Consider the following 17,291-nt stretch of genomic DNA (forward strand, 5'->3'; position numbering starts at 1 on the left):
TCATTCTTTACACCCCCTTTTGGGTGATGTCCACTGAGCCTTGGAGGGGGTCATAAGAGATGTCTCATTCAGGGTGAACATTCTGCGGTCGCTTCCCTGCTCTTGGGTCAGTTATGGGATTCCACCCACTGTAGTAAGAAGCTTCTAACAAAGGCCGGACACAACACTAGTCTGTGGTTATAGCTTAATTTTTGAGACAGGGTCTTAACTCTTTAAGCCAGGTTGGGCCCAATCCTTCTGCCTCAGCCTCTCCTGCGATGGTATTACAAGTAGAGACCCCATGAGCGGCTTTCTAATAGTCTTTATCTGTACCCTTCTGTGTTAAACCAAACTGTACGACAGCTTCTCTTTAGACTCCACTTCCTAATACTTCTCTGTGAGCTAAACAAAACAAAATAAAAACTGCTGACTTTATTTGGGATCTTTGAGGGTATTCCGTGCCTTATCCCGCTGTGCTGTCCTGTGGAGGTGCGGAGGGAAAGACCTTTCCCACACTCCCACTTGGGGCTGAGCCTGGTAGGTAGACCCCCGCCCCCCATCTACCACTCCTACTGTCTGGCCCCCTACTCTCTTCTCCCTCCTCCCCCAACCCCCGACTTGGCGGTTCTGTGCAAAGCCCGGTCAGCCTCTCTCATTGATTCTACAAAGGGCCCCGGGCCGCTGTGAAGCATAGTGCTATGGGCACGTGACACCCCCGTGGTGTCTGGAACCCTTTAGCCACATCCTACTGCACTCTGCCCCGCCCCTGACCCAAGTACTATAAAAGCACTAGCTGCCTCCTTCTCACGGAGATAAAACCGACCCGGCGGCTCCGGCACCAAGTATGCGGGACCACTTTGGCCCACGCGGGGAGGGAGGCAAGATAGTGCCACTGGGGAAAGTCTTGTCCCCTCTACAGAGTAGTGGGCGATACGGGAAGGGCGGTGCAGAGATGATGGGGGGAGGGGTACTGGAGGGCGGAGGGCCTGGCAGGATCTGCAGTCCGATCTGCAGGGGTTGGGATCTGGGTTAGGGTCGGGTGGAGGTCGCGAATTGCCCCCGTAGATACTGAGACCGTGGGAAGCCAATAGCCGCCACACGCCGGTTTAGACTACTTAGGTTTCATTTCCCCGAGCTGCAGTTTCGCTTTACTTGCCTGGGCCCGCCCCTTTTTCTCATCGTGTCTTTGCAGGGTCCAGGCAGTGACAGCCCATCCAAGCCTGGACGCTGGATCAACACCTGTGACTTCACGTGTGCGTCCCCCCGCTACATCTGTAGTCACATCTATAGCCACCTTGACCGAAGAGTCCACACTTAGGTTTGGAACCTAGGTGGCTACAAGTTCTCAAACCTCATCTGTGACCCTCAGCATCCTAACACCTGGGTCACACTTGTGACACTCAAATTCCCACCGTTACCAACACTCATAACACTTAGATCCCATTTGTGAAACTTGGCCACACTCTCTGTGGCTACAACCTGAAGCCATAGTGACACCCAAGGGAATCTTAACCTTATTTGTAATAGCTGACTGCTCCAGTGACCACAACCCATCACAGAGTAAGAGCTACTTTGACTCTCCTAGACTGCCCTTGTAGGAGCAATGGCCATTGAGAGGTGAGAACATGCCAGCCCTGGTTGCTTTGGGTCCTGTTTGCCTTGCATTGGCCCTGATCCTACGGTGGCTACCCTGCCTACAGGGGAGCCCAGCGTGTGCTGTTCAGTGAGTGGCTACTGGATAAGGTCAATAGTGGCCAATATGAGGGACTGCGGTGGCTGAACGAGGCTCACACAGTCTTCCGTGTGCCCTGGAAGCATTTCGGACGCAGGGATCTGGATGAAGACGATGCACGTATCTTCAAGGTGGTACCCAGTCCTGCCTTCTGGATAATCTGCCAGAACTCCTGGGGCGGGGGAAGGGTGAGGTTCCGGGGAAAATCTACCATCAACCCATGTTCTCTTTCCTCTCAGGACTGGGCTGTGGCCCGAGGGAGGTGGCCACCTAGTGGAAATAATTTGCCACCACCAGAGGCTGAGGCTGCTGAGCGAGCAGGCTGGAAAACCAACTTCAGATGTGCACTGCGCTGCACAGGCCGCTTTATGTTGCATCAGGACAATTCTGGGGACCCTGCTGACCCACACAAGGTGTATGAACTTAGCTCGGAGCCTGGATCTGCTGGTGAGGAGTGCCACCAATAGGGTGGGCCAGGGAGGTACACGGACTTTCCTGTTTTGGTGGCTTCATGGTTGGGTTTGTGGGTTTTGAAACTGGTTGGAGAAAGGCTGATTGTAGGCCCAGTTCCTCTCCTTCCAAGATGTGTGTGGGGTGGGTGGGGGGCCACACTTCCTCTAAGTCGGAGCCTTGGGCTAAATGAGGTGCGTGGATGGGGAACAGAGAACTTTCAACAGCTCTCAGGCATCATAACCAAGTTGTATGTCAGCTTCAGATCAAGCACGCCCTCCCCTTTCCTTCAAAAGGCCTGGCCATGGAAAATAGGGCAGAAGTGACCCTCAGCAATGCTCTACCCACACAGGTACGGTCTGGTTAACTCCTTCCAGGTGTGGGGGATGGGCAGCTGCCTACCACTAAGATTTCTCTTGCAAGGTGTATCCCCAGGTCCACTCCTAGCAAAGAAGAAATGCTGGGCTCCAAACCCAAGCCCTCCACTTCTGGTGATACTGGGCACCTCTTGCTTCAGGTTCTGCAATATGGCTTCCTGGAGGCTCACCTACTGGAATCTGAATTTGGGGTACACTCAGTCCCACCACAGGCTCCTGGTGAGAGATAGGAGGGAGAAAAATAGTGGGGGTGGGGTGGGGTTGGGGGGTGGAAATAGGATGCTAAGTTGACAGGGGTGGGAAGCTGGGGCAAGATGGACAGGCAGCTCCAACCTGTCCTCAGGCCAGGAGCAAGAACAAGCTTCAGCGGAGCCCCATGCCGCATGGCAGGTGGAAGCTGTCCCCAGCCCCAGGCTTCAACACCCAGCTCTGGGGACCGGTGAGACTGCGGGGACCTGTTGGTGTGGGCTAGAACTGAGGTGCTAGCAGTCTTCGTAGTACATACCTAGACTCCCAGGCAGAACACTACAGCCCTCAGATGTGTACCTCAGTGGGGGGTGAGGGGGTACCCCACCCATACCCGCCATTCATAGCTTGGTCTGTACACAGAGCGCAACCTGGGGTCCCTGGATGTGACCATCATGTACAAGGGGCGCACAGTGCTACAGGCAATGGTGGGGCACCCCAGCTGCGTGTTCCTGTACAGCCCCGTGGGCTCGGCGACAACCTCCCAGCCCCAGCCAGTCATTTTTCCCAGCCCTGCCGAGCTCCCAGATCAGAAGCAGCTGCGCTACACAGAGACCCTCCTTCAGCATGTGTCTCCAGGCCTTCAGCTGGAGCTGCGCGGGCCATCCCTGTGGGCCCTGCGGATGGGCAAGTGCAAGGTGTACTGGGAGGTGGGCAGCCCCATGGGCTCCATCAACTCCTCCACACCAGCCCAGCTGTTGGAGCGCAACTGCTCCACCCCAATCTTTGACTTCAGCACTTTCTTCCGAGGTCAGTGGGCTGCCTGAGGTGCTCCCCTTTGGGGCCCTGGAGCCTTTCTTAACCTCACCAGAGCTGCCCCCTAACAGAGTTGGAGGAGTTCCGGGCCCGGAGGCGGCAAGGATCACCACACTATACCATCTATTTGGGTTTTGGGCAAGACTTGTCAGCAGGGAGGCCCAAGGAGAAGAGCCTGATCCTGGTGAAGGTATAGCCTGGGTTGGCAAGTAAAGGTGTGTGGGCCGCTGGGTAAGAGACCTAACAGAAGCCCTTTCCGCAGCTGGAGCCATGGCTATGCAAGGCACACCTGGAAGGCGTGCAGCGCGAAGGTGTGTCCTCCTTGGACAGCAGCAGTCTTGGCCTGTGCCTATCTAGCACCAACAGTCTCTATGATGACATCGAACACTTCCTCATGGACCTGGGTCAGTGGGCTTAGCCCAAAATCCTGACTCCCAATAAAGAGAGTTCAGAACCAGTGCTGTCCTGAGTCAGGTTTATTCCCTGGCTGTATGCTACCTCTTTACTGGACCTGGTGGGGTCCCATGAAAGGTGACCCCTACTCCCTGCACACCAGGCCTCCTTTGGAACACTCATCTTCACAATGAAGAACTGGCTTGTGTCACCACACCCCTTACTGGGTACAAATGCTTTAAGCTAGGCATTGGGAACATGCTATGGTGCCAGGTGTACTTGGGAAGGTTAGACATGTGCCTCCGGACAGGAGCACAAAGCAACCAGAGTAAGAAAACACAGCAGCAGAGCTCATGAGTGAATGCTAGCAGCTGGCAGTGTAGCTGATACAGGACCTTCCCATGAGGCCATTAGGCTTTATGAAACCAAAGTGGTCTTCCAAGCACTGAGTCCATAGCAAAGTTTCTAAAGATAAGCCATTTTTGATAAATTAGAACACAATGGAAACAGTGTATCTATAATTTACATATAAAAAAGTCCAGTTTTCAGTTGTAAGCAAGACAGATGCAGACAGGTGTCATGAGACCCTCAGAGGCAGGAGTGCTGGTGGCACCATTTCTTTCCCACTGGGGATGTCTCCCCACACAGGTCAGCCTCAGGTCTCAGTACCCTGACTGGGGGCCTCCTCTCCAGCCTCAGTCTTCTTGTGCTTGCGCATATGCCTGTATTTGTCCACATAGGCCTTCACTAGGTTGGCCACTTTCACAGGGTTGATTTCGCCACTCTTGCTGTGGCAGATCTGAAGAAAGAACACATCACTCTGAATGCTCTCTCAACCTGTCAGAGACCAGCCCAGCCAGGCTTCCTTGTTTTGGCCATCTCCAAGTAGGGCCCGTGGTCTTGTTAAGGGTGCACATATGCCCCCTCCCCTCAATCACACTTCACAGAGCGGCTCTGTTTTCTCTGCATGGTCAAAGGTCAGTAGAAGCTAGAGACTTGTTCCCATAGAAAGAGCTGCCCCTCTCTCTCAGGGACTTAGTTCCTCCAAAGAAAGTGGGTGGACTGGGGAATCTGAAATTTCTCACCCATTATTTCAGCTTTAATGAGCACTGTTGAGGGGCACTTACTAAGATGCAGCACTCTCCTAAGGCTTCAGCCACTTAGTCCAGCTGGCTGACTCCTTACTTAGAGATCTGGGAGTCCATGCAAACAAGAAATGGCAGCTATCTGTCACGTACAGATCTAGCTGCTGTGTTACAGTGTCCCTTACAACCTCAGGTTGCCAACAAAGCTTGTGATCGCCGGCTTGCAGCCTACCTTCTGCACGGCTTTGCGCAGGATGTCCTTGTACTCCTCCTTGGTCACCTCTCTCTTCTGGTAAAAGGGCTTAATGGCCAGCTTCACTTCCTCCACAGCCCTCTCCTGCATGTGCAGCTTCTTCATGTACTAGGAGTGAGGACATGTGTGACCCACCCTGTGGCAAGATGGCCAAAACTGGCCTGTGGGCCCCTGGGTGGGAAGCCAGCAGCAGTTTTGGGATGTCCATTTGCCCACGAATACTAATGGTAATAGGCTGGCTGCTCTTACCACCCTGACTGAGCTGCCAGGTCTGGATAATATACCTAAAATCAGGCCCAAACAAGACAGGGGCTGGCCAGCTGAGGTTGCATACGCCTATAATCCCAGACCTCGGCACTCAGGGAGGCAGAGACAGGTGGATCTCTGTGAGTTCAAGGCCAGTGTGGTCTACAAAGTGAGTCTGGGGATAGCAAAGGCTACACAGAGAAACCTTGTCTTGAAAAAATCAAAACCAGCCAGGTATGGTGGCGCATGCCTTTTATCTCAGCCCCTGGGAGGCAGAGGCAGGAGGATCACTGTGAGTTCCAGGCCAGCATGATCTATAAAATGAGTCCACGACAGCCAAGGCTACACAGAGAAACCCCGTCTCAAAGACTAAAAAAGAAAAGGAAAAACAAAACAAAACAAAAAACCCAAAAACAAAACAAACAAAACAAAAAACAAAAAACAAACAAACCCACAAGCAAGCACACAAAGGACAGGGGCATTGCTAGAGAAGTGGCTCAGTGGTTACGGCACTGGCTGCTGTTCCAGAGGACCCAGGTTCAACTCCCAGCACCCTTATGGCAGCTCACAGCTGTCTGTTATTACAGTTCTTAGTGGACTGGCAACCTTGCACAGACATACATCCAGGCAAAATACCAATGCACACAAAAATAAATAAATTTTAGAAAATTGTTTTTTGGGAGACTGAGGCAGGCGGATCACTTTGAGTTCAAGGCCAGCCTGGTCTACAAAGTGAGTCCAGGATAGCCAAGGCTATACAGAGAAACCCTGTCTCGAAAAAAAATTGTTTTTAAAGATTTATTACGTATAGTGTTTTGCCTGCGTGTACACCTATGTGCTAGAAGACACCAGATTTGATTACAGATGGCTGTGAGCCGTCATGTGGTTGCTGGGAATTGAACTCATGACCTTTGGAAAAGTAGACACTGCTCTTTTAAACTCTGAGCTATCTCCCCAGCCCCAAATAAAAAATTTTAAAAGGTTTATTTATTTATTACATATACAGTGCTCTGCCTGCATGTACACTTGCAGGCCAGAAGAGGGCATCTGATTACATTATAGATGATTGTGAGCCATCATGTGGTTGGTGGGAATTGAACTCAGGACCTTTGGAAGAGCAGTCAGTGCTCTTAACTACTGAGCCATCTCTCCAGCCCAAAAACAAATACATCTTAAAAAAAAAAAAAAAAAAAAAAAAAGGGCCAAGGGCTGTGGAAGGACAGGCAGCACTTACCTCCTCCTTTTTGGTCTTTTCAGCAGTGGACTTGGGAGTAGTGGTTCTTTCCTCTGAGTTGTTGGCTGTGGCTGGAACAGCCAGCTCTGAGGTTGTAGCTGGCAAAGTGGGCACTGGGGCCAGGCTCTGTGCTGCACTGCAGCCTGCTAGGGGAAGGGTCCCCTGAAGGATCAACTGGACTGAGGGCTGGCTGACCAGTCCATAGGGCAGGATGCCTGAGGGCTGAGCCAGTGGTGGTGGCATGCTGGGGTTGTAAACCTGGGCAAGAATACCCCCTGCTGAGTGTAGAGTCCCAACAGCTGGCAACCCCTCTGCCCTGGAAGCACCAGGCATCTGTATAGAAAGGAAGTAGTGCCATGAGGTCTAAGCTGAAGTCAGGGTAGCCCCAAAAGTCCAGCACAAGAACCATGCCCTTCTAGCCCAGCACCCACCTGAGAGGGATCTGCATCAAGTAACCCAGACTCCTGGAGCACGTGGATGGGAGGGGGCAGCTCGGAGAATGGTGCATGCTGAACTTCTAGGAGGGCCCTGTCCTCTGCATCCCAGCCTCCTTCCTGGGGCTTCTGTGGCCTCTGAAGTGGTGTCCCTGAGGACCCAACAGATAGGGAAGGTGGATGCCTTGTGGTCAACCCTGTCCAAACAGCACATCTGTCTGTAAGAGGCTGGACTTGGGTGAGGGCGCCAAGCATCAGGAGAGGCTCTTAGGATGGCGGACTCTCTGCCTCATGCCTGCTCTACACCCCTGACCCACAAGGACAACCACCACTGGGGGCCCAGCCATGGGCAGGACAAACTCACTTGGAACTCTGTCCAGGGCTGGGGTGCTGTCCTCTGCTTCCTGCAGGTTCCAAGTGACTCTCTTCACCAGGGTTCTGGATCGCAGCAGTGGGGCCTGGGCCACAGCATCCTTGGACCTGACGGCTTCACATCCTCTCCCACTCTCCAAAGGACTGTCTTTTCCCATGGGCATCACACCCACGGTGCTAGGAGTTGTGGAGGTCGTCTCTACAGTGTCCAGCCTGAGCAGGCACTGGTCTGAAGGAGCCAATGCCTGGGGTGCAGGCTTTGAGACACCTTCACCGTGGATCGGTACCACTTCCCTCTGGGTGACAGGGAGAGTGGTGCCCTGTGGAAGGCTGGGTGGGAGCAGTGTGGGATTTGGTGGGAAGACTCGCTCAGGGGAGGAGTCTGTACTCTCAGGAGAAGGAGGTGAGCTCATGTCATCAAGCTGAATGAAGATGGCTTCATTTGAAAAGTCCTCAAAGACATGGCCTGCCTCCACAGAATCACCATAGTCTAGGTCCTCAGGCACACACTCAACTGGCTCTGGCAGGACAGAAGGGACATCTGGAGGGTTCAGGTCAGTCACAACCACCTCTGGCAGGACACTCACTTCTGAGACTGGAGGATTGGTAAGGTGGTCTTCATCCTGTCTTGGCTCCCCCTGTGGAGCAGGGGCTGGGGAAACCTCCCTTACAGCCTCCTTCTCTGGGGAATGGGCTCGCTTCTCACCAGAGTGTGGTCTCCGTGGCCTAGGCTCCAAGCTGGGTGACCGAGACCGCCACCTCCTTTTCTGTCCGGAACGAGTCACACTTTCCTTCTTGTCCACCCGCTCTCGGCTCCTCTCCCGATGCTTGTGTCTCCGGTCCCTCTCCAGGCTGCTATGTGGTGAGCAGCCCCTGCCTCGAGACCGGGACCCTGAATGCCGCCTCTTCCGTCTCCTGCTCTCATGGCGCTCACAGGAAGAACTGCCAGGACTCCCCGAGCGGGACCTGGACTTCCTCCAGCCCCTGCCATGACCCCAGCCACCCCGCCTATGCTCCTTGTCCCTGTCCCTCCTCTTCTTTGCTCTGTCCTGGCTGCTGGCACGGTCACTGGAAGACCTCCGGCTCTTAGCCTTGGCTCTGTGCCTTTTGGTGTGTCCCTCAGCAACTGGAGATACTGAGCGTGAAGTCCTGTCCCTAGAGCCAGAGCGAGTGCTGGAGCGTGTCCTCTGGTGTTCTCTGGAAACCTTCTTCTTCTTGCTTTTCTTCCTGCTGCGGGAGCTGGAGGTGGACCGGGACCGGGACGGGGCCCTGAGCTCCACAATCCTGTGGGTGGTGATCTGTGGAGCTTCTGGGCTTGGTGGGACACCTGGCTCCACAACAGTCACACATGTTACTGTCCGCTCCTCAGAACCAAAGAAGGGTATACAGGACACTCCATCCTCATCATCCCAAGGCTCAGGTAGGGATGACCTCTGTGTCCGGGCTGTGGAGCCCTGAGTCTCTGCAGGCTCTATTTCCCCCAGTCCTTGCTCCAAATCAGAGGCTCCCTCGGCAGGTCCCTTGCCCAGAAACTCCAGCATGCCAGCCGTAGGCTCCCCAGGGGGCTGGGGCTCAGCTTCTGTCTCACTCCCAAAGATGCTCGCTACCCTGTAGGAGGTAACACAGCGCACAGTCTGGAAGGCCGGGGCCTTTGGGCTGTTGATGGATATGGTTCTCGTGATCTCCGAGGGCAGGAGGCCTGGGCCAAGGCTCTCTGGGCTGCTGCTAGGAGGGCTAGAGTCCGAGCCAGTAGGGTCAAAGGGGTCATAGATTTCGCTCTTGAGTTGCTTCGGCTTCTTGATGGAGAAGAGGGGTGAGGGGCTCTCCTTCCTCTGCACCTTGCTATCTACTGGCCGAAACGTGTTACAGAAGCCAGGGCTGGAGAGCTGGCTGCAGTGTGCAGTGTTCCCCGGGATGTTGATCCTGAAGCTCTCAAAGCTAGACCCAAGGCCCTTTCCTCTCGAGGGCCCTAGAGGGGCCAGGCTGCCATGGGAGCTGGGGGCAGGAGCGCGAGAGCCACCAGCGTGGGAGCCAGTCTCCTGGGGACCCCTACTGCTGGGCTCATTCTCAGCCCGGCCTCGCCCTGGTTGCCCGGGGCCTTCCCTGCCAGTCAGGCGGCTGATGCAAGTGCTGGGGAGCTCGACGGTCTGCCCACTGGCTGGGGCCTGGTCCTGCGTGCTATTCCTGCTGTCCCTGTGGATCTTTGGTATCCTGGGTAGCTTTGAGAAATCAGGTCTCCTGGGATCTGTTTTCTGAGGATGCCCAAGAACTATATTTTTAGATGGAAAGTTAGAATGAGTGGTCTTAGATGAGGCAGAACCAACACATATGCTGGAGCCATTAAGTCGGGGGTTGCTATTCTGTTTCAAGCCAGGCCGGCTCTCATTTGAAAGGCTCCCAGCTTGACTCGAACGAGGGATCACTGTTGAGTCCAACCTTACAGGTGTCTCCACTGTGCGGGCAGGGATACAGCGCAGAGCTCCTCTGTCCACACAGCTTGGCCCTGAGCTCTGGCGCCTGTCTCCCATGAATCCACTGGATGTGCTCCCTGAGGGTAGTGCCCCAGGCTGCAAGTTGTCTCTGGGCCTGGACTCTTCTCTGGACTGAGTCACAGAATTTCGCTGAAGAGAAACAGGAGCTAAAAAACAGAAGTCAGATAGCAACCCTTCCCACCTCCTTTAAGCTGGTCAGCCATTTATGAAGCAGGGTCAGACCTGACACTGACACTATGCTGTCTCCAGGGTACACACTTCCTGTCACTCCACTAGGGCAGGGTTACGGGCTCAGCAGTGCCACTGCCTACCCTGCGGGATCATAAATGTCCTCCCTGCCATGGATTCTTTCTCTTTTCAGACATGATTATAGTTCAATTGTGTCCCAACCAGTGTGACACAGACAAGAAGCTGCAGATGCAGGCACTGCCTACTCTTGACCATGATGGTTCACAGGGCACTGTGCACTAGCATCTGAGAAGTGTCCTGAAGACTACTCAGGCTGTGGAAGGCCCTGACAGGAGCTAAAACTGGTTATGCTCTTAGCAGTGTTGTCCCCAACTAGGAAAAGTGTGAGAGCCTGTCCAACTCATCCACTTCTAAGACTGACTTTACATTTCCAAATCCGTAAGGACAACAACCCACAGGCACTCACCTGCTCTCTTGGCACTGAGAGAGCCATCCCGGTGTATGACAACATCAGCACTGCTCATCATCAGGAGGCTCTGGCCAGACAGGATGCTCCCCAATAGGTCAGGAACGGGGGCCTCTTCCACACTGGGCTCTGGGGCCACAGCAGGGAGCTGCCTCCTACAGACAGAGCAGAGTAGTCCTTTTGCTACTCTGGTTCCTCTGCACTCCTCTAGCTGTACTCCCACCCACCAGCCCTAACACGGGGACCAAGAGAGTGTGTGTGGGGGGGTCACCTATAACGTCTGTCTGCCTCCCTCTACCACTAGGCAAGAGCTGGCAGGAGAGGATCTCTACCTGTTGGTCACTGTGGACCAGGACTGCTACCCTGCCTGAGGACCCCCTTTCTCTCAGAAGCTAAGGCCAGTGTGGCCAGCAGCTATACTACTTGACCCTGAGACAGCTAGCTTTGATTAACACTCAGAGCCAATGTCAAGTACATCACACCAGGAGGAGCCGCTCAGTCACTTCACTAAGGGCCACACAGAGAGGATAAGCAATTCAGCCCAAAGCCCTCACCCACCCCAGATGCCCCTGCTGCCATATACCTAGAGAGCCCCATGGCAACAGGTCTGGCCACAGGCTGGTGAGACTGCAAAGCCGAGCGGGATAGCACTTTCCTCTTGGCACTCAGAGGGGAAGGTGGCTCTGCAGACTGTTCTTCATTGCTGGAGGGGACACATGTCAAAGGGACATTGACACACAGACCACCATCTGTGTGCCACATGCAGCCTAACCAAATGTGAGGATGAATTAGGGCACTGGGACCGTCACCACTGCAGTTACCTGTCAAAAGGGTCCAGCTCATAGGGATCTCCAAACAGTGACAGAGAAGCTGCTCCAATATCTGCCCTCATCAGCCCCAGAGAGGGGTCCACTGGCTTGTACACTGACGGCATGCTGGTACCATGAACAGGCCTGCGAAGGCCTAGTGTTCGTGCAATGCGAGATCGAGCTGTGACTTCATTCTGAAGCAAAGTGACAAAATCCAATTAGTGATTAGCATACTGCACATGAAAGCCACATGAACAGTTGTGGACTTTAACATTATCATAAAATTATTCCGAAGATACTAAAATCAGGGGCCACATGCCACTTCCTCTAGGTCCGGAGTATGGGTGGAACAGAGCACCATCCTCAGCTGGGACCTCCCCAAGGAGGGAATCTCTCAACACTTTCCACCATGGGCCATACCCCAGATGGTCTACTAAGGGAAAAAAAAGGAATCACAGTAATTGCCAATGAAGAACGTCAGCTCAGGATGGAATCAACTTTCTAGAAACTAGGAAGGAGGCACTGACATTGTCAGTTAGTGACCACTGAACCAGAGAGCACCATCATCTACCTAACTTGCTCATATTAAGTCACAGCCACAAGAATCTCTTCTGACTGTCTAGAACAAATTTTCAAACTACTAAATATTTAAACATGTCTTCATATGCAAGCATACACTACAGGAGCACATTATCAGTCAATGCATAAAAGTATAGGTTCATATAAAAACAAAGGAAACACATGGTCAAGATTTTTTTTTTATCTCAGTGTCCTGTGTCTTTAAGTACCAAATATATCTCATGGCAGCAGGGCTGAGTGAGGACACAGTACCTAAGATGGGTACACTGGACACAAGCTTCTCACACATAGGCAGCTTCCCAGGACAGAGACAGTGACAATGTCCAGCTAAGTCTATGTACCGCCTCAGGCCCCAGGCTATCTGCCCCGAGGACTTCACCTCAGCCTGCACAAGCCTGCTCCTAGCATACGACTGAGCACCTTTTGATTTGACCAGTCAGTGACCAGAAGAGTATGACTCGGCCCTCTGAGCCTCGCTCTCTGCCTTTATGTTTCAGGGGTCATCATACATAATTCTTCTTTTGGTTTTCAAGACAGGATTTCTCTGAGTAGACTTGGCTATCCTGGACTTGCTTTGTAGACCAGGCTATCCTAGAACTCAGTGATCCGCCTGCCTCTGCCTCCCCAAGTGCTGGGATTACAGGCGTGCACTACCACTCCCGGCTCATGCATAATTCTTAACACACCTGCTCAAAGCACCTGGGAACACAGCTGCCCACCTCTGAGCTGCACCAAAGAGCAGCACAAAGACAGGCGCTTTGCTGCTTCCTGCTACAGAGCTATACAGGGGAGCAAGACGGGCTAAGCTGGACACGACTTCTATCGCCTCACCTTCAGCTTCCTCCCTTTTGTCTTCCTTACACGGTGCTGCCGTTTCTTGGCTCTTGTACCCCCACTCTTACTTTTCACAGATGACTTGGATCGGGTTTTCTTTCTTCCCAATGCTTTCTTCCGTCTCCCTAAAAAGGTAACATTCAATGTCTGTGAAGGGCCCTTTCTGCCCAGGGTGATCAGGCCCTCTGAGTTCTGTTGGAGAAAAGCCCAGGAAGCTACGGAGAGGGTCTGGGCAGCTTAGGACTCTGTGCTGCCTTGCACACAACACACACACATAGTTTATTTTTTATATTTGTTGTGTGTGTGTGTGTGTCACTGGAGGACAGAAGTGGGCATTCCAGATCCCCTGAAATTGGAGTTATAACAGGTAGCTGTGAGCTGCCCAGTATGGGCACTAGGAACTGAACTCAGGCACTCCTACACAGCAGCAAGCACTTCTCTTCAGCTGAACCATCTCTCAGCCTCTGGTTTTCCTTTTTTTTATTTTCTCAGTTTGGTCTTGGGGCTGGAGGAGATGGCTCAGAGGTTAAAAGCACTGCCTGCTCTTCCAGAGGTCAGGAGTTCAATTCCCAGCAACTACATGGTGGCTCACAACTATCTATAACATGATTTGATGCCCTCTTCTGGCCTGCAAGTATATATGCAGACAGAGCACTATATATATAATAAATAAATACATCTTTAAAAAAATGATTGGGGCCAGCATGGTGGTGCACGCCTTTAATTCCAGCACTCGGGAGGCAGAGGCAGGTGGATCGCTGTGAGTTCGAGGCCAGCCTGGTCTACAAAGCGAGTCTAGGACAGCCAAGACTACACAGAGAGAGACTCTATCTCAGAAAACAAGACAAAACAAAACAAAGGTTTGGTCCTATGCACCCCAGGATGGCACAGAGCTCAGCAGGCGGCCACAGGCGACCCCAAGTCCTAGTGTTCCTTCTCTGCTTCACACGCGCTGTCTGCTGCTTCCTACTATTTAACTTAATTGTTTAAAAACCTTTTTCTTTTCTTTTTTAAAAAAGACTTCTTGTCTTTTTCTTTCTTTCAAGATTTTAATTTTATGTGCATTGTCGTTTGCCTGTATGTATGTCTATATGAGGGTGTGAGGTCCGCTAGAAGTGCAGTTACAGACAGTTTGTAAGCTGCCACGTGGGTTCTCAGAACCAATCTCAGGTCCTCTGCAACAGCAACAAGTGTTCTTTTTTTTTTTTTTTAAAGATTTATTTATTGATTATTTATACAGTGGTCTACATGTACATCTACAGGTAGAAGAGGGCATCAGGTTACATTATAGATGGTTGTGAGCCACCATATGGTTGCTGGGAATTGAACTCAGGACCTCTGGAAGAGCAGTCAGTGCTCTTAATCACTGAGCCATCTCTCCAGCCCGCAACAAGTGTTCTTAACCTTTCTTAGCCATCTTTCTAGCACCGGCCTTCCTTTTACTTTTTAAATTCACATTTATTTATTTTGTGTGGGCGCATGTGTTGGAGGAGTTAGAGGACAACTTAAGGAATCAATTCTCTCCTCCCACCACGTGTGATCTGGGGACTGCAGTCAGGTCACCAGGTGTAGTAGCAAGCGTCTCTATCTGCTAAGACACCACCCTCCCTTTTTTTTTTTTGAGATCTGTTTTCACTGTGTAGTAGAAAATGACCTTGAACTCTTGATCTTCCTCCTTTCCCCTGCAGAACACTGGGATTACAGCCACTGCCAATTTGTTTGTACCCTGCACTACAAGCACTGCCTTGGCTTGGATTTTTTTTAACCAGAGAAATAAACTTGTAACATTTTAAAGCAATGTGTTCCTGGGGGGAGGAGGATCTAAACAGCAAGGAAGAATCGAGTTCCACTGTTCTGAGTAGACTAGATTTTTAGAACCATTATATGACAGCCATACACTAAATAAATAAATAGGTAAATATATTTTAAGGATTCGGGATATGGCTCAGAGGTTAATAACCATTATATAAATTACATAAGTCAAAAACAAAAAACAAAAACAAAAAGCCATGATTACCAAGTGTTGAAGACAACAATGACTCTAAATGGCCACTCATGGTCCAGAGTGAGCTCCTGCACAGACTAGAAGAAAAGCAAGCGCTCTGGACCCTTCTGGAGACACTCTAAGAACAGAAGTCAACTGCTAAAGGACCTGCACTCTGGTCTCCACCCACCTTCAAAGGCCTGCTGTGACTCTTCATTCTAGGATTCTGATAAGCTAGACTGAACCCCCTAGAATGTGGCATGGTGTGAAGTGAATGCCAGTTAATTAGCAGCTTGCTCCTGCTGCCCCTTTCAAACTGCACTGCTACGTGTGAGAACAGAACCAGGGCAAGCAGCTTCTGCAGGACCCACTACACAGAGAGGACAGTGTTCTTCCCTTGGTTGCCCTTTCTCTCATAATCCATGGTCAACCACAACTGAAAATACCAAGTGGGAAATTCAAGAACAAAACACCAACAACAAATCCATACATTTTAAACTGTACTCTTTGGAGTAGGTATCCAAATCCACCCTTTCCAAGCCAGGTATCAACCTTTTACTGAAGGGATCAGGCCCCTCTCCTTAAAGACACCTATTAAGGCCAAAGTCTGAAAAAAGGCGGCTTACCCAGTCCTCCCTTAAGGACCCTCATTAAGGCCAAAGCATGTTAAGTTTCTAGAGGGTCCAGCTTGACTCAAGGACAGACATCGATATCAGATGTGTGGCAGGGACAAGAAAAACCTTGAAGAGTCCCACCTGACTCAAGGACAGCAAGTTTGTTTTACAGCTTATGTTTAAAATTTCCACTTTCCCAGGAATGTACTTACCCCTCCCAACTAAGACAGTTCCTAACGCCCCAGTGACTGCTTCAACCAATCACATGCTGTAAAACTCATTTCTTTGTCTAAAACCTATAAAAGGCCCAATGCCTCTGCTTCTCAGGGTCTGTAGCTTGAAAGAGCTGGACAGACCCCATCGCATTGGCTCAATAAATTCCGATGCGTTTGCATCGACAACAGACTCCGTCTCTCAGTAGAGCCTCCAGGAACAGACTAGAGATCCCTCCAGAGGTCTCAGTCTTGCATTCCTAGAGTGTACATGTAGTATAGGTCAACCCCTATTTGCTCAGTTTGTGGTTCTGGTTATTAGACGGCTTGCAGCTGCAATGCTTTTGTTCATGTGACCCTTATGAAGTAGCCTCGGTACGGGCCCACTTACGTCCTCACTTCTCATAGGCACTGCACAGTCTCACAGGATCACAGTGAGCGTGAGAACAGTACAGGAAGACAAATAAGCTCACCTAGCTTTTATTACAGGGTATTATTTTTATTTTTTGATTTTTTGAGACAGGGTCTCTCTGTGTTAGCCTTAGCTGTCCGGGACTCGCTTTGTAGACCAGGCTGGCTTCGAGCTTACAGTGATCTGCCTGCCTCTGCCCCCTGAGTACTGGGATTAAAGGCGTGTGCCACCATGCCCGGCTCATGTAGACCACACTAACCTCAAACTCGAGATATGCCTGCCTCTGCCTTCCAAATGCTCAGATTAAAGGCACACTCCCAGAACATTTTTGCAACATCAAAATCTAACACAATGAATTTATACCTAGGCCAATAGTCTGGCATAGAGCTCAAGCACACATTCTGCAAACAGGAACAGAGTGAAGAACAAAGAGAAAGGGGCTAATACACACAGGCCAGTATAAATCTGACTCGGATCTTTTTTTTTTTTTTGGTTTTTGAGACAGGGTTTCTCTGTGTAGCCTTGACTATCCTGGACTCACTTTGTAGTCCAGGCTGGCCTCGAACTCACAGCGATCCGCCTGCCTCTGCCTCCCGAATGCTGGGATTAAAGGCGTGCGCCACCACGCCCGGCTCTGACTCGGATCTTAATTCAAATAAGCATTCTTATTTTCAGTTCAAAACAGGCTTTCTTTTGTTGTCCAGGCTGAGGATGCCCTTGAGCTCCTGATCCTCCCATCTCCACCTCCCGAGTACAGGGATTACAGGCACACATCACATGCTCCAAATAAACTATCCTGCCTTCAGGAAGCAGAGGCAGGAAGATTAGAATCTGAGTTCAAGACTAGCCTGGGTTACAAAGAGAGAACTTGTTTTAAAAGAAAAGGGGGCAGGGCTGGAGAGCTGGCTCAGAGGGCAAGAGCACTGTTTGCTCTTCGAGAGGTACTGAGTTCAATTCCTGACAACCATGTGGTGGGTCACAAACATATACAATGTGATCTAATGCCCTCTTCTGGCATACAGGTATACATGCAAATAAAGCACTCATATACAATAAATAAAATCTGTTTTTAAAAAAAGGAAGAAAGAAAAAAAGGCGGGGGTTGGGGGTGGGGTTAGAGAGATGGCTTAGAGGTTAAGAGCA

The 17,291-nt window shown here is 51.3% G+C and overlaps 2 protein-coding genes across 15 annotated transcripts in view; one reads left to right on the forward strand and one right to left on the reverse strand.

Moving 5' to 3' along the window:
• The first annotated feature begins 740 nt into the window (after window positions 1-740).
• On the forward strand, window positions 741-3,997 carry IRF7 (interferon regulatory factor 7). Of its 4 annotated transcripts, none has more exons than XM_084773538.1 (10): window positions 741-821; window positions 1,172-1,596; window positions 1,680-1,842; window positions 1,951-2,158; window positions 2,389-2,513; window positions 2,679-2,757; window positions 2,882-2,977; window positions 3,148-3,534; window positions 3,612-3,730; window positions 3,803-3,997. In XM_084773538.1, exons 2-10 carry the CDS (start codon window positions 1,583-1,585, stop codon window positions 3,956-3,958), a joined length of 1,347 nt encoding a protein of 448 aa, XP_084629664.1. In that variant the 5' UTR covers window positions 741-821; window positions 1,172-1,582; the 3' UTR covers window positions 3,959-3,997. The 4 variants fall into 4 exon arrangements, with proteins under 4 accessions (XP_084629664.1, XP_084629665.1, XP_084629666.1 ...); XM_084773539.1 differs by having other exon boundaries at window positions 2,458-2,513; XM_084773540.1 differs by lacking the exon at window positions 2,882-2,977.
• A 398-nt stretch (window positions 3,998-4,395) lies between these two features.
• PHRF1 (PHD and ring finger domains 1) overlaps window positions 4,396-17,291 on the reverse strand; it is a 35,461-nt gene continuing 22,565 nt past the window's right edge. For 9 of the 11 annotated variants that reach the window (XM_084773526.1, XM_084773523.1, XM_084773525.1 and 6 more), the window contains 9 exons: window positions 12,924-13,051; window positions 11,526-11,707; window positions 11,288-11,407; window positions 10,705-10,859; window positions 7,550-10,195; window positions 7,183-7,382; window positions 6,752-7,084; window positions 5,251-5,379; window positions 4,396-4,732 (listed from right to left, as the gene is read on the reverse strand). In XM_084773526.1, the coding sequence (XP_084629652.1) occupies window positions 4,589-4,732; window positions 5,251-5,379; window positions 6,752-7,084; window positions 7,183-7,382; window positions 7,550-10,195; window positions 10,705-10,859; window positions 11,288-11,407; window positions 11,526-11,707; window positions 12,924-13,051 (4,037 nt within the window). In that variant the 3' untranslated portion in view covers window positions 4,396-4,588. The remainder of the gene's footprint in view (window positions 4,733-5,250; window positions 5,380-6,751; window positions 7,085-7,182; window positions 7,383-7,549; window positions 10,196-10,704; window positions 10,860-11,287; window positions 11,408-11,525; window positions 11,708-12,923; window positions 13,052-17,291) is intronic. The other 2 variants (XM_084773519.1, XM_084773521.1) reach the window with 1 other exon arrangement.

The sequence above is a fragment of the Acomys minous genome (assembly GCF_964271855.1).
Source record: "Acomys minous genome assembly, chromosome: 2".
NCBI classification, from domain to species: domain Eukaryota; kingdom Metazoa; phylum Chordata; class Mammalia; order Rodentia; family Muridae; genus Acomys; species Acomys minous.

Coding starts and splice junctions, on each gene's coding strand:
- IRF7 (XM_084773538.1), top strand. Junction 2,758..2,881: donor AGTCCCACCACAGGCTCCTG/GTGAGAGATAGG, acceptor ACCTGTCCTCAG/GCCAGGAGCAAGAACAAGCT. Junction 3,535..3,611: donor CTTCAGCACTTTCTTCCGAG/GTCAGTGGGCTG, acceptor GCCCCCTAACAG/AGTTGGAGGAGTTCCGGGCC.